Genomic DNA, 15,650 nt, shown 5'->3' with positions numbered 1-15,650 from the left:
GATCAACACAAAGTCAAGTCCATGTTTATTTATGTAGGACACATACAGCAACTTCAGCTGTCCACAGTGCTTCACGACAATCACAACATCAAAGATAGGTAAGTGATTAAACAAAAAGTAAAATTAAGCTTGGTAAAAAAGAAAAAAATAAAATAAAATAAATAAAATAAAATAAAATAAAATAAAATAAAATAAAATAAAAATAATAATAATAATAATAATAATAATAATAATAATAATAATAATAATAATAAAATTGGCAGGAAATACCAACAAATAGTAATATAAATAAAATCCAAGACATTCTTAATTTCAGCTGCAGTGATTTCTCAAAAATAGGAATCAATGAAGTCCTAACTTCCTCCTTTTTTTATTTCACTTGATGCAAGAGGTGCATTGAGTGAAAAATAAAGGAACAATGGTTTTATATTAGGAAGCATCAAGTTTTTCTTTAAGGTTTTGAATTCTAGAGAGTAAAAATGAACCTTTGTGTGAAATGTTTGTAGCCTTGTGGGTGTGCCATCTTTGGGAGCCTGCTAAGAAGGGGGGCCCACCTCAAACCCAGCTCTTTCATAGAAGACGCTGTGATAAAAGCTGGAGTTTGATTGGCCGGGGGTAAATTGAGAAGGCGGGGTTAACCAGTGTATAGATAGACAAAATTCAGTTTCTTACAAAACTAGACAGCAACAGCAGATCCTGTGGGGATGCTATTCTTCAGCAGAGATAAAGAAGCTGGTTAGTTTAAAGGAAGATGGATGGAGCTTACAATGGATGATTACAATCCATCCACATCGATGTGCTAAAATGCCCTAGTCAAAGTCTAAACCTAAAACCAAACGAGAAAATTAGAAGCCTGCCATTGTAGTCTAGCTCATAGAGACATACGGCAAAAATACTTGCAGCTGCGGTTGCGATGAAAAGTGGTTTTGTAAAGTATCGAGTGCATGGAGGCTGAATATGAAAAATAAAATGGCTGCCACACATTTTAGGATTTAGAAAATTACAGCCATCCGTGCTTCTATCTCCCACAAGGAAGTGCGTAATTGTATCGTGGCAAAATGTGGAGAAGTTCACTGGTTCTGAATACTTTAGGGAAGGCACAGTAGGCTTGTGAGAAAAAGAGAGCGCAAAAAAAAGAAAAGAGTGAATAGGAGATGAGCTTGATTAGCAAGCGGAGAATGAGCTCCTTTTAGGCTCCGCCACACAGCCTCTTTTCATAGCAACCAGAGCTGATGCAGCCAAACAAAAAGAGACCTTTCAAAACACAAATATGAGCCTTTTCTTAGCTGTCATGTGCAGATATTTTGTTCATTTGTTTACTTGTGGCATAATGGGTGGATTTGCACCTTTGAGTAAAAGCTCTAAATTGCTAAATAACCCAAAGTCATAAAAGCAAACAGCTTTTATGACCTGCTCTGCGCAGGTCAACGGGTCGGATGCAGGATGTAGCGCGTATAGACGAGCCAATGGGAAATTATTTTTTCTCGGGAGGAGTCGTCTTCTTTTTCTGGAGGATCCGAATTGCTATTTGGCAACACAGCTTCAAACTGGCAACGTCGCACGCAGGCTGACACGGAGAGTTTGACGTAGAGGCTTGCAGGAAGGAGCAGTGACAGGATACATGAGTTTCAGTCTCAGTGGAGCAACTACTGGAAGAGTCGAGGCAGGCGGGAGGTGAGGCGGTTTGACTGGAAGCACAGAGAGAAGTGGCTGAGGAAGTAGTGAGCGTGTTGCAAATGGGCGCCTTATTAAGCCTGGCTGTGTTTTCATAGCGCGCGCGCGCGAGCGAATATAATTTAAAAAAAAAAAAACGTCCGCTTCTCAATTAATGAGGTTGCGTGGATTTGGCTTCCTGGCTATTCTGAGACAGTTGAAATAGCCCTTTAACTTTTTCCCTTTCTGACACGTTAAACCCAAAGACCCCAAAGCTTTCCATGATAAAATAATTCAAATTACTCCATCATTTTAGATGGAAAGATCGATTTAAGTAGCTTTAAATGGTCTTACGCAAATTGAACTTTATATAGTAGTAGTGGTAGCGTCACACTGTGAAGGTTCTTCAGTGGGAATGAAATTGTTCTGAATTTGGATGGAGCAAAATGTGGCAAAGTACTTTTAGGTACATGTGCACGAATTGGGATTACAAATTAGATTTTTTATATTTTTTTTGTCTGAAAAGGTACCAAATATCGCAATAAAATCATTACGTCGTTGGCAAAAGTTGAAGAACTATTGCTAACTGCACATCAGTCTGCCACTGCCTCCATTTGCTCCACGGGAGACGGTGGCCGATTTCCAGACCTTTGGAGATGTAAATAAGATTGGTTTCTTATGTAAGTCTTTGCAGATTTCCCAAAATTAAGGTAATCAGCCCCCTGCGAAATACTCGAGGCAGGCGAAGGGTCAACTTTTAACAGGGCATCAAGCCTGAAAACATAGTCAAAAGTTCAAGGGAATGGATTAGATCAAAGAATAGCGAAATGATAGAATGGCCCAGTCAAAGCCTAGATGTAGACCTGAACGAGAAGCTGTGGCAAAACTCCAAATTGCTGTTTACGGGCACTCTTCATCCAGTATGACCAAGCTAGAGCTATACCATGACAGAATAACGAGCACGACGTAAATTTTTTAGATATGGATATTGTCCCCCCCAAAAAATAAATAAATAAATCCCTTCCAGCTGTAATCACAGCGAAAGGTAAATCATCAAATTGTTTACTTGAGTTGCCTGAACACAAACGCGTGCCACAACTTTCTGATTTTGTTTCTGTAAAGACCGAAAATCCATGTTGTTTTCCTCCCACTTCACAATTACGCCCTACTGCGTGCCTGTCACATAAAATCACACCAAAACACACACAGAGGTTTGTCTGAAACATGAGAAAATGTAAAACAAAACAAAACTACTAATAAAAACAAAACAAAAAAAAAAGTTTAAAGGGTGTGAAAACTTTCGCGAGGCGTTGTAGCCGAGCCTGGGGTGACCAGGAGGCAGAAGTGCAGCAGTGCAGTGCAAGATGGAGAGTTGGCTGTATTGCTGATGACAGGTGGGATGCTGCAGAGGAGGAGAGTCCTCTGTAATAAATCTTGAGGCTTTTTGTGGCAGCCTCTACATTTACAGCCAATTACAGCACTTCATCGACTTGTACAGGGAGGGGGGGGGTTGTTCTTTAGAGAGGGATGATTTATATTGAGCAGATAACTGATAACAGTCTTTATTTTAAGTACAAACAGCCAGTTAAACCAAACTGAACAGCAGTTGTTCTTTGGAACACGGGAGTGGATCTTTAAAGCCGAGAGATTTAAAAGGGACTAAGGAGTTTCCCTAGTGGGGATCCGTGTATGCAGAGAGCCCCTCCATTATGCGCTCCATTTCTCCTTCCCAATACTTCTCCCTGCTAACACGCCACCCCTCCCCTCTCACTTCCACTGCACACAGTAAATCCAGAGCCTGCAGTGCCTGATCGAGCCAACCCTTAAAGATCCATAAGATGCAGTAGTAAACTCTCAGCTTGCACAGGGAGGAAGAAGAGGGACTGAACTGCACGCAAGTTTAGGGCAGAACACCTGCACTGGACAAGTGAGCAGGGGTCAAATACTAAGATAGACATACATAGGAGAGACGGGAGGTGGGCGGGGGGGGGGGAGAAGGAAAAAAAATTCACCTTCAGCAGAGCACCAGCTGGTCCCGAGCTTGAAAGCAGCAGAGAGGAGACAGAAGAGGTGCTGAGCGGCAAAAAGGAGCAGAGAAAAAGTGACTGGAATGATAAGATGAGGAGGTGAGTTTCTAAACATATTTGAAGGCTCTTCTTCTTCTTGCACACACATTTAGCCACTCCCTGGGCAAGAGAAAGGAAAAAAAACTAAACACTGCAGTATCTTGTCGGCTGTGTCTTTGCCTGCCTTTGGACCAGCTCATGCATGAGTCCTCTGTGGAGTCGTTACCAAAACCCATCTATTGGACTAGTTTTCCTCCTCTGAGAGCATGGGACTGACTCCACTGACAACCACTGATGAGTGAACACAAACTGATGCCAGGGAAAATGACTGCAGGGATTTGTCCTCCTTTCTGATGGATGGTATTCTTCAATGTAGTTGAAAAATGCTCACTACAGTTCAGGTCTGGTGTTATTCGCTTGTATAAAACAAAAAAAAGGGGGGGGGGGCACACTGCAGGCATTATGCTGCATACATAAGAGGTAGTTCAGTGTGTTTTTGCTCATTCAGCTTTCTTATACACCGACATATTTTTCATTTTTTCTTTTCTTTTTTTTTTTACCCCCAGCAGGCCCGTGATGTTAAAGCCGTTTCTTAATGAGGCCCTCCTGGAGCTGGTGCTCGTGCTGTGGCTCGGGCTCCGCGTCCTGGCCGTGTGCCCCTCCGTGTGCTCCTGCAGCCGCAGCCACAGAGAGGTGGACTGTTTCCGGAGGAGCTTGAGAGAGCTCCCCGACGGCTTGCAGCACAACATCCTCTCCCTCAACCTGTCCCACAACCGGCTCCTCCATCTGGACGACAGGCTCGCCTCGTACACCCACCTCCGCGTCCTGGATTTGTCCCACAACAGGCTGAGCCGCCTTCCCAGAGGCCTGCCTCGCTCCCTCTGGGAGCTCCGCGCCTCGTCCAACCGCATCCAGCTGCTGGACAAGAACGATACAGTCTACCACTGGAACCTGAAGACCCTCGACCTCTCGGGCAACAAGGTAGAGAGGGCCGTCTTCATCAATAACACAATGCCTGAGCTGCACATGCTCAACCTCAGCAAGAATCACTTCTACACTTTGCCCACTAACCTCCCTGCGCACCTGGAGACCGTCGATCTGTCCCACAACATGCTTCTGAAGGTGCTGCCGGGCTCTCTTGACCGACTCCCAAAGTTAACCCACTTCTACCTGCACTCTAACCGCTTCTCCTCACTGCCCTTTGGAGTTTTGGACAAGATGGTTTCACTTAGAGTCGTCACTCTGGGCAGCAACCCTTGGGCTTGCCACCTTCACGAGGTCGACTACTTGCTGTCTTGGACTCAGAGCACCTCGGCGCTTGTGCTCGGCTGCCCCTGCTACACCCAGCCCGTGTGTGGAACGACGCACTCCAGCAGGACCGGAGGTTTGCACTTTGGCTCCTTTGTTCTGCCTCCACTGGCAGTCAGTGCCTCGGATCTGAGCTCACCCGAAGACGGCGTCACGCCGTGGTACTGGTCCGTCTCCGCTCAGCGAAGCACGCCCCAAACCCGCAGAGAGTCTCTAAACACGGGGCACGATGCCTTCACGGAAACAGCCATCAGCATTTCCACCTTAACGATTAATCACCTGGCTGGAACCGGCAGCCGAGAGGACATAGATCATCTCATCTCAGGCACAAAGGAAGCTTCATCCTCGGCCCCACTCCACACCGCAGACTCATCCCATTTCTCTGACAAAAGTCTCATTACCGACACATCTAAAGGAAACGGCGTGGAGCTGGCCACCGATCGATTCTTTATAACCGAGGCCTCCTCCACCCAAACAAAGAGGACCGCCACTCTCCGCACCAGAAGCGTCAGGAGACAGAATCAGTTGCCTTCCGGAGGCATCAGAAACAGCAGCCCAACCTTCTCCTGGTTTGGTTTCCTTCACAACTTGTGGCTTTTCCCTCTCGTTTTGCCTCAAGTCATCTGACGGATGGTGTGAAGTGTTCGTGGCAAAATGTGAATTTAAAGCAAAAAAAAAAATAATGATAATAAAGCACAAGAGAGATGATACTGGAACAGTTGTTACACCCACAGAAGCCATGTTTCCAGAGAAAGTTTAGATGGTAAAAAAAAAAGAAAAGAAAATAGAAAATATGTCTTTAACCACTTTTTTTTGGATTACATAAGGTTCACACTAATGCCAGCAAAATGGATTTTTAAAAAATGTGAAAATGGAGTGTTCATCTCTTTATGTCATTGCCTCAACATATGACACCATCCTTCCAATATTTTGGAAACTGACACACAATGATTCAAACAAACATCAAGGTGCAGCGGCTTATAAAATTCTTATCTGCTATGTTACAACTGCAAAACTTTGGTGCATTTCATTAGGATTTTATAAGGCTGAAAGGTAGAGAGAGAAGGATGCATGGTCTCTAGACGTTTTCACAAGCAAAAACCTGACTAGATTTGCACGTGTTCACTGTTACAATCTGGTATTTTTTCCTTCCTCTTCACAAAAACGAAGAGCTTCTGTCTTGAAAGCCGCATCAACTTTAGAACGTGAGAAAATGTGAACCGTTTCAAGACGTGTGAATAATTATACAGGACGCTGCATACGGTCACATTTACTCATCCAAAACATGTCTTGTCAACGGGGAACTGTGCCTTTACCATCCTTACAACGCCACCGATGTGTTTGAAATGGTTCTCTCACGAGAGGCCGACAGTCACATCCCATCATTCGCCCTCAGAGTCTCGTTTAAGAAACTATCTTAAAAATTGTTGAAATTATTTCAACAAGCAGTTTACAGTTTAGATAATCGTCCACAAATCTCTGAAAGTCAATGTGGGGTCTGTGAAACTTGTAATAGTTTGGAGGTGGTTTTTTTTTTGTTTATGTCTGGAGTAACTTTAATGATGGGAGTGTTTTTAAACCCTAGCGGAGTATCACCAGAAAATTAATGTGAGAGGGCCGAGAGTTCACGGCCAATCTGCATCGGCTTTTCAGCCTCATTAGCTCTGTTTGTAATGAATGCTTCTCGGCCTTTGCAATTTTACACAGATGAAGCCCTGATGTCCTCTGATGATCCCTCCCCGTTCTTTGTTTGTTTTTGTTTCCAAAAGACTCTTGAACGCTCTTTTTGTCCAAATTTTAGCCAGCATCCTCTCTCGACACTCTTCAGCTTTTACATTGACAAAAAAAGCATTTTTTTTATTAATATAAAAAGAAATGGTGCAACATTTGTTATGCTGCTTCTTTTAAAAGACTCTTCTTGAACATTTGCGAGGAAAAAACAGAACAATGAATGTAATGAATGAAGCTAAGCACATGATGGCACTATACATTCAGCAAACAGCTTGTTGTGGAGCTGAATCCTTCTTTGACTTTCTGCCAACGCTGCCTGAGAAGCTTTTCTGTTACACCTGTGGTCCACAATAGATGTTCAGTGTCATTTTTATTTTCTCACTCTTTTTTTTTTAATTGCAAGTTTTATTTTGCTTTCTGAAACCCACTTTTTTTTTCCTCAGCTTTTTAACAAATGCAGTGTTTTCTGCGGACGTCCCCAATCCCTGTTTCCTGTGATTCTGCTAACTCATTTTGAGCATTCTGTGTTGGAGCCAACTTCTCCCTGGACAGGATGTATACATTTGTAACGACACGAGTTCAACAGGAAGCAACAGAGACTGTTGTCGAACGGAGGGTAAACAAATGGACGATATATCTAATGAACAGCGAGTGCAGAGCGCCTCTTGCGTATTTTGATCACATCTTAGACTTAAGTGTCCTTCATGATTCACTGACGCTGGTGAAAATCATCTGCATGGCGACTGAACGTTTGGGGAATGCAAACTTCCTGGTGTTTCACTGCAGAGCGTTAAAGCGTAGAGTTTGTCATTTTTTTTTTTCTTTTCCTGTAGAATGCTAAGATATTCAAATCCTCCTGATTGCATTAAACAGCTGTGATGCACCACTCTGCAGCTTTTTTTTTTTTTTACAATTTAGTGTTATTTGCATAGAGACGCATAAGTTGCCAAAATAATAAGGCATGCATCACCGTACAGCGGAACCGGTGCCAGAGAATTTAGAAGTTTGTTTTGGTAACTTCTTCAAGGTTCTGCAATCTCTAATAAAACGTACGCTTAAAGCAATCAAACACTCTCTGATTGCTGTTGGATTTTGTCCATAACTGCTGACTAAATAGTGTAGTTTTCTTTTTTTCTTTTTAGAATGCTGCAAGGCTTTTAAAATGCACAATAAAGGAAGTCTGAGAGAAGAGATACAACTTGAAGTTATTGTTTTGCTTTTGACTCAGCAGCTGCAGTGACTCTTCAGAGTATCTGCAACACATTTAAAAATTCCATTTATTTGCGATGTCAAACGATGAGAATGACATATATTGTGTACAAAAATAAGCAAAACCATGATGCGTTATTAGAGATTAAAATAACTCACCTAGAATGGATATTATTTCTCTTCAGGATTTCATGCCTGCAGTGAATTTATTGTCAATCGCTAGAGGTGTCTATACCCTGCAGTACTTTCTGTGAACCATAATAGCAGTAGTCATAACATGTTTTAAAGTTAATTTTATTAGAGAATTCTTATCAAGCAGCATAAAGAACTAAGTTGAAACTTGCTTTATAGTTACCAAAACCTGAAAACTTCTCAGAACAGCAGCTTTTACTCAGTATCTATTTGAATGATTTTTTTTTTTTTTTTTTTAAATGTGTCAGCAAGAAGAGGCGCTCACAACCTAAACTGAAGAAGTGTGACAAAATATCAAAAGTAAATCACCTTTTACAGTCGAAGGGGGTGAATCCTCCTGGAGGGCGGAGAAAGAGGTGAGTCTGAAGAGCAGGTGACCGGTCAAAGAATGAAATTGAAAACCCGTTAATCATTTATCATGTTAGATATTGCTATATTTATTTCCTGTCTAGTTGCAGATCTCAAATCAAGCATTGATATCTATGAATACTTCTAGGAAATAAGAGATAGAAATTGCAGAACATGTGCAAAAGTGTTCTATGTTTACTACAGTTCAATAGCGGAACAAAAAGAAATCTTCTTTAATTTTTTTATACAGTTTAGGGGAAAAAATGCCACATCTGTTATTCTGTACAAATGAGATAAAATTTGGAAAAAAATAGGGAACTAATTGGTTTACTCTTTAAAAAAAAAAGCAGAGTGTGTCGTGGTTTTTATTCTCTTAGCTTCCTCCCATCATCTTGCTGGGTCACCAAGAGCGGAGCTTTGTTGAAGAAATTTTTTTAACGATGTGCAGGACAGGACATCGTGACATCTTCAGCTCACACCTCTAGATGGGCAACAATTGTGAGAATTGTAGTTGTAGATGCTGGCTTTTAGTGTTTGCTGGTCTTTTCCCCCCACCCCCTCTTCAGCCGGTGAAATGTCTCCTGTGAGCAAGACTGCAGCTCGAGTCCAAGTCGATCCGCCTTGTGCCTGTTGCAGAGGTATTTCTTTCTTTATATCTCTCCATTCTGTTTCCTTTCTTTTTGTTAAAATCTCTGTAACACTGTTTGCTTTCTCAGTCCATTAAGTTTACTTAGATGTTCCTTTATGAGCCAGTCCCAAATTATATGGGCCCTGAGCAGAATCTGACTTGTGGCCTAGTTCCTGTAAAGACCACACCCACCAGTCACCACCCCTAACCCCAAAATCTCTTTTAAAAGATTCCAGCTTGATTGCTCTGTGTGCTGTGTGTGTTTTTAAACACATCTGTTTCCCCTTGTTTAAAAAAAAAATAATAAAAAATTACTATAAGCAATTAAAATGACCAGATCCCAGATTGGAATTTTCCTGACCATAAAATAATTTTTTTTCCTCCACATTGTTTACTGTGAAAAAAAAGAAAAGAAAAAAGAAAAGCAGGAGATAAAATCTCTAGCCAACTTACTGAGTTACTCATTTAGTCTGGCAGTCATGGCTGATGTCTGACCCAAACCTTTTTGGGGGGATGAGGGATCCAAACTTTTGCATTTGCTGTTTTTGTCCTCTTCTTACTATAAAATTGCACAAGTAATAATAATAATAAAAAAGTGTTATTTCTTACTTGGCATAGCTGCATGCCAGTTAAAGGGCATGTCATTTTTTCATCGCATTTTGAAATCAGCAGAAGCAGAACTCAACAGTACCCAAACTTTTGTGGCACATAATATGCATGTATTTTTTTTATTTTATTATTTTTTTCCCCCTCCTGCCCTTTTTTCTTTCTTTTTTTTTTTTTTTTTCTGGTGTGCAACTTTGCAACATCACTTCGAAATGCTTTAGGTGCCAGCAAGCTGGCCTGCAAGCCAATTATTTTCTCTGTAGACAGCACAAAGTAATGTCAGCTTTCTCCTCTGGCTTCTCCTAATAACTGACAAGGTGTAGAGGGCGAGCATCATTTACTGCTGCCATGCCTCCCCTCTTCATCTCACCACCCGAGCTTGTTTTCAGTGTGTTTCCCTCTCACTTCCAGCCACATCCAATAAGACTCACTCTCGGTGTACTTCTTTGTACTGCCCTCTTGTGTTCTTGAGCATTTAATTTCCACCCCCCTCACTTTTTCTCCGACTATTGTGTACGGACAGGCTTTTAAAAAAGGCACGTATTACTCCGATAACACATGCAGTCATTGTGCGAGCGCACGGGGCGTTTTAAGCTTTGAACATCTTTGTTGCAGACAGGTCAATTCTCTGCTGTTTTTTGTAAGATGCAAAGCTGTCTCCTCTGCAGAGTTTGTTGCTCCCCTGCAACTGCACATCGTCTCTGAGAGATGTAATACAAGAGAAACAAGACTAAAGACTCTAGAAAAAAGAAAAACTCCAGCAACTCGACTCGTCCTTCTGCAATCTGAAGAATGCACGTTGTCCTTACTGTGTGTGAGAGAGGCCACTGTGGACTCAGTGAACCTGGATTAGCTTCCAATCTGTGCACCAGTGAAAACACAACAGTAAAACGGGGCAAAGATATGTAATTAGAGCTGCTGCTGCTGCTGCATACACATGCTCCAAGTGCCCTCTTGTGGTGACTGACGCTGTTTAGCATTGAAGGTTGAAGTCAAACATATACTAAGTGAGACAGAGGTTTTTGAGTCTGAAAGAACAAACAACCTTCCACAGCTAACTAACCAAAACTCTCAAAGTTAGGTCAGTTGCATACGGAGGTAGTTATGGGCTTAAAAACATTTTAGAGGTAAAAAGCATTCATTAAAATCTTTGATAGTTTTCTTTTGGAAACATGTAGGCTTCAACATGAGAAATATTTCTAAAAAAAAAAGTCTAAAAGACAAAAAAAAATAAAATAATAACTAGTACGAAGTAGCCAAGTAGGCAATGAAAAATTGCAAGAATAGTTTCAAGATTCTTCTGTTTTTCCACAATAAAATTTAAGATAAGACAAATTTGGTTTAGTTTTAAATGCTCCTTAAATAAGTTTTTTTTTTTTAAAGTCTAGTAGCTCACATGAAAGATTATTTGTAGATGAGACAAATTATGAAAGTTTTCACTAATCTGAAATGAACCTGCAGAGCCCTGGCACACCTCTTGTAATTCCTGTTATCACAGACCAGAGCTATTGTGCTACATGCATAATGATACACAAAGTGACTTACCTTTGACAAGGCCACTGCGGTCCGCTCCTGGCTAAAACAATGGCCCGAATTTCGATCCGCTTTGATCCTTGGGTCACATTATCAGTTGTGGCCCCGGAATTAAGCTGGTACCCAACCAAAGGACGCTCAAATGCTGCAGATAAACTTTATCTGATCAACCTAATCTGTATTGACAGCCTTGGTCTATATGCCAAAGCTCAATATCGCTTTGAGCCAAGAGCCGTGTTTTTCTGTCTGGCCACTGATCAGCCAAAAAGCAAAAAAAGAAAAGAAAAGTGCTGGAATCTGAAAGAAAAAAAAACAACAACAACAAACCATTCTCCAGCTGCAGGAAAGACTGATGAGACAGGCAAAATTCAACCCTGCAGCGTGGTGGTGGTGTGGGTGGGTGGGTGAGTGGTGGGAGGGTGAGGTTGTGGTATCTCTCCCTCTCATCTCAATGGCACAGACAAGGGAAGGTCAGTGTTAAGGTCAGTGGTTGCAGAATGGGAAGTGGTTGGCAACTGAGAGAATGTATTGTGGCAGCTAGTTAGGGAAAAGAAGAGAGGAAAAATGAAACAAGGGATAGGGGCGGGGAGGTTTTGGAGGGGGAGACTGGTTAAAAACAAGGAATGAGGCAGGAGACAGAGAGCACCACTTTAGCCGGTTGCCCTGAGAGGCTTTGCTTATCATTCTTAGCCTCGGTGAGATGTTTAAAAATGTCTCGGCCGGAGCATATTCGCTCCTATAAACAGAAAGTCAGACTGAGGGCTTTATGCTTGAGAGTGTCCGTGTTCTGAAGTGCCCACTTGGAAAATAATAAATGCAGTTGAACATATATTTGGGGAAACTTAAAGAAATAATCCTCCCTTTTGAAGAAAAGAAAAAAAAAAAGGAATCAAGTCAACTTCTCTGACTGGTTTGCTTTAGAAAAAAAACGGAAAAGATTTGCATATTTGAGCTGTACAGGTGACAGGACGGCTCCTTCGTTCGTCATCATCTGCCACGCACGCACGCACGCCTCTCTGGAGTCGTGCGAGCAGCAGCCAGAACGTTCCAGGAAGCTGCAGGGGCACGAGCTTATCTCTCAGCCCAGTGGAGCAGGTAAACGATGTCGTCATCATCATCCACTTGTACCGAAGCTTGATTGGCCCAAGAAAGAGCCGCGCGTGCGATTGAGAGCCATCGAGGTCGGAGATGCAGATTTCCCTCTCGGTGTTGAAACAGCCATTTTCTCGACAATTTGGGAAAACTTATGTTGGATCTTCCGTTCTCGCGCGCACTTTAAAAAGACTGCGAGGTTTCTTTGTGGTACTGTAAGCAATGATCCGGGGCCCTTCGGGGCACCACGGGCTAATTCATGCTACCTTGAGGTGCTTTTTGAGCACTTAACTGGTGTTGAATATTTTCTGAAATCTCCGTGCACAATTAGCAAGTACAGAGGAGCCTCCAGGACAGGGGTATCTCAATATCGCCGTTTCTTTTCCCCCTCATATGAAATGTGTAATAATGTGGATGTCTGAATATCACAGTAGTCCATCTACCTGTGTGTAGCCTCTGGCGCAGTTTAATTAACTCATCTGTGTGGTTACAGAAGGCATAATGGGAAGGGAAACCATTAATCAGAAGAAGATCCTTCCTACTGATCTCATTTGAAACCGTTTCTCCGTGTGCTAAGAAAGAAAGACACACAATCCTGGTAATCCTCCCAAATCATGATCAGTCGACAGGTTTGAAACACAACCGCCCTCGAGGAAACGCATCAATCGATGAGGAGAACAGAAATGTTATTTGCCAGATTCATCCGTCGTTAATCCCGGTTGGGCAAAATAGACTGAAAAGTGCAAAAAAAAAAAAAAAATTTAAATGATTCCGGGCGAGATGATAGAGCAGGGTACGGTCCACGGTTAGGTAGGTGGCTAATTCCTGAAATAGGGCCTGTCAATTATGCATGTTTCTGGTTGGCCTCTCTCCCTCCAACTTGGGAGGTGCATTAGCTTGGCAGAAAAAAGAAGAAGCATAAAGGGAAGGGACACTAGAGGGAGACAGCTTGTTCACATCTGCAGTCTTTACCGCAGGTGCACCTTGAGGGCTTCTGACTTTTACCTGCTCGAGAGAAAAATCACTCGGCCTAAAGTAAGCAATATGAAATCATTCACAAATTCCGAAAATGGTCTCAAGTGTCCGAGTGATCCTCATGACAAAACGGTTCAACGAGACAGAAGCGGTTTCCTCTGAGCTGCAGCAGCATTTCACACAGGAGTACACTTCGAGAACATGTAGTTCCGTTGATATGAAAGATCCCAATTCAGCTTCAAACTTCACTTTAATGAATGTTGGACATCATTTTCTCTCGAGAGGTTAATGTATTTTATTTCTGATTTCATTCAGATAAAAAAGTCCTGAATTTTAGGAACTTTTTTTTTTTCTTGACAAGGTCAGGTCGGAAACGGAATGGCTCTCAATGTCGTTTCTCTCTTGCCCCACTCGTCTCTTTAGCTTCCACACACTATGAAGTACGCTTCTTCCCCCAGTTCCCACAAAACCTCCAGTTTTTATGCAACGAGTCAGTTAGCAACAAAGATTTTCTTCCCCGAGCCCCTCTCTCAATTCAGAAGCGCTTCACATTTCACCGCCGAATACAGGCTCGCACTAATACACCGACAGGCTCGGAGAAAATCTTTCCGTTTCCCTAAATGTTATGTAAATGACGAAGAGCTCTGGGGATGCAGGACACAAAAGATGTCTTCCTTGAAACGCGTTGTCCCCCAATTAATCAAAACATTGTCAGACGCTGTCACCTTCATAAATGTGTCCAAGTAATGGTGATGGAACTGTACGCTCTGCATCACTTTCAAGGGGGGGAATAAAAAGAGGTTTGCACAGAGTTTTATATAAAGAAGCAAAAGAAGCCTGTCTGCTGTTCTTTTTTTTTTCATTCAGTAGTAAACGCTCAGCTGCCCCAACCAGCATGGCTGTCAGACTGAAGTTGCTTAAAGAGGAATAAACATTTTAGGCACTTTCATCCGGCTGTGGGGGCAGCTCAGATTAAAGCGGAGCACAGCTTTATTTAAAAATCTATAAAGATTTCTCTTCCAGTCTGTCTTGTACACAGATTCAGAGACTGAAATCATGAACTCGCATACAGTGGCCTGGGAAAGCATTCATACCCTCTGAACTTGTTAGATTAGATTAGAGTCACACATTGCAGTGCTGATTGGAGAGCAGAGTTGTTAAGTGGAAGAGAAATGTTGCACGGTTTCGAATAATCTTTTACAAAATAAAATCTGACAAGGATAGAAGGCATTTCTGGTGAGCCCTTTAGACTCTGATACAATCTAGCACAACCAATCGGCTACAAAAGTCAACCCAAGTAGTTATCAAAAAGTCTACCTTTGATCTGTAAAGGCATCATGGAGACCATGGAGCACAACAGAGAGGACAGGGGTAAAGATGCAGAGAAATGTGAAGTACAGATAGGTTATACAGTAATATCCCAAAATTTTGAGATCTCACTGAGAGATCTTCAGACCATCATCTGAAAATATGAATTTTGTAAAACCAGGACACGACCCTCCTAAACTGGACCTAAACTAATTGACGGGGAAAGAAGATATTTTTTAGTAAATCAGTCACACTATGACGCCTCTGAAGGACCTGCAGAGATCCTACAAACTAAATGTCATGTGAGGTGGAAAACCAACACTACACCACCATGTACACACCACCCCTATTGAAAAACATGGTGGTGGCAGTATTGTGCTGTGCAGATACATTAAGCAAAGACATGGAAGCTGGTCAGAGGTGATGGGAAGTTGGATAGAGCTAAAAATAGGACACCCTTGCATTGAAAGAGCTAGGACTTTAAACATGCTCCCAGAGTGAACATAGCACTGGTTAGAGTGATGCAAATTTATGAGTAAGAATCTGGAATTTGTTGTAAGGTTACAAACTTGCTATTCATATATTTTCCTTCAAATTTGACTGAACTTTAGCAGGCATTTCAGTTTGTCTGCACGAGGAAAGCCGGTGGAGGCATACCACCAAAACACCAGCAGAAAGTCGTTCTACAAAGTGTTGCCCGAGTGGAGCTGTGTGCAAATGCTCACATGTGTCACATAATATACAACAAAAACATATTGAGTTATTTGACTGGAACATAAGAGATATGAAAAGGGGCAAAAGTTGCGACTGTATGAGGCGGCGGTGTTTACTTTGCCACAAACATGTCTTGATTTCAAATGTGCAACCCTTTGTAAAATACGATACAATGTCACACCAACAGTACCTTCCCAAACATGTTTAACTTGACTCCCGTCATGGTACGGCAGTAATAACTATGATAAGAAAACTGAATAATTCACAATCCCACCGTGAAAGCAGAG

The 15,650-nt window shown here is 42.1% G+C and overlaps 1 protein-coding gene across 2 annotated transcripts; it reads left to right on the top strand.

Annotated features, from left to right (window-relative positions):
- Positions 1-241: 241 nt before the first annotated feature.
- Positions 242-7,644, top strand: LOC103475887 (oligodendrocyte-myelin glycoprotein-like). 2 transcript variants are annotated; one of them, XM_008427837.3, is made up of 2 exons: positions 242-3,779; positions 4,289-7,644. In XM_008427837.3, exons 1-2 carry the CDS (start codon positions 3,772-3,774, stop codon positions 5,652-5,654), a joined length of 1,374 nt encoding a protein of 457 aa, XP_008426059.2. In that variant the 5' UTR covers positions 242-3,771; the 3' UTR covers positions 5,655-7,644. The 2 variants fall into 2 exon arrangements, with proteins under 2 accessions (XP_008426059.2, XP_008426058.2); XM_008427836.3 differs by having other exon boundaries at positions 243-3,779; positions 4,286-7,644.
- Positions 7,645-15,650: the final 8,006 nt, after the last annotated feature.

The sequence above is a fragment of the Poecilia reticulata genome, chromosome 14, assembly GCF_904066995.2.
Source record: "Poecilia reticulata chromosome 14, P_reticulata-male-v2, whole genome shotgun sequence".
NCBI lineage: Eukaryota > Metazoa > Chordata > Actinopteri > Cyprinodontiformes > Poeciliidae > Poecilia > Poecilia reticulata.
The sequence above is the reverse complement of the archived record's forward strand: the minus strand, read 5'-3'. Positions and strand labels throughout refer to the sequence as shown.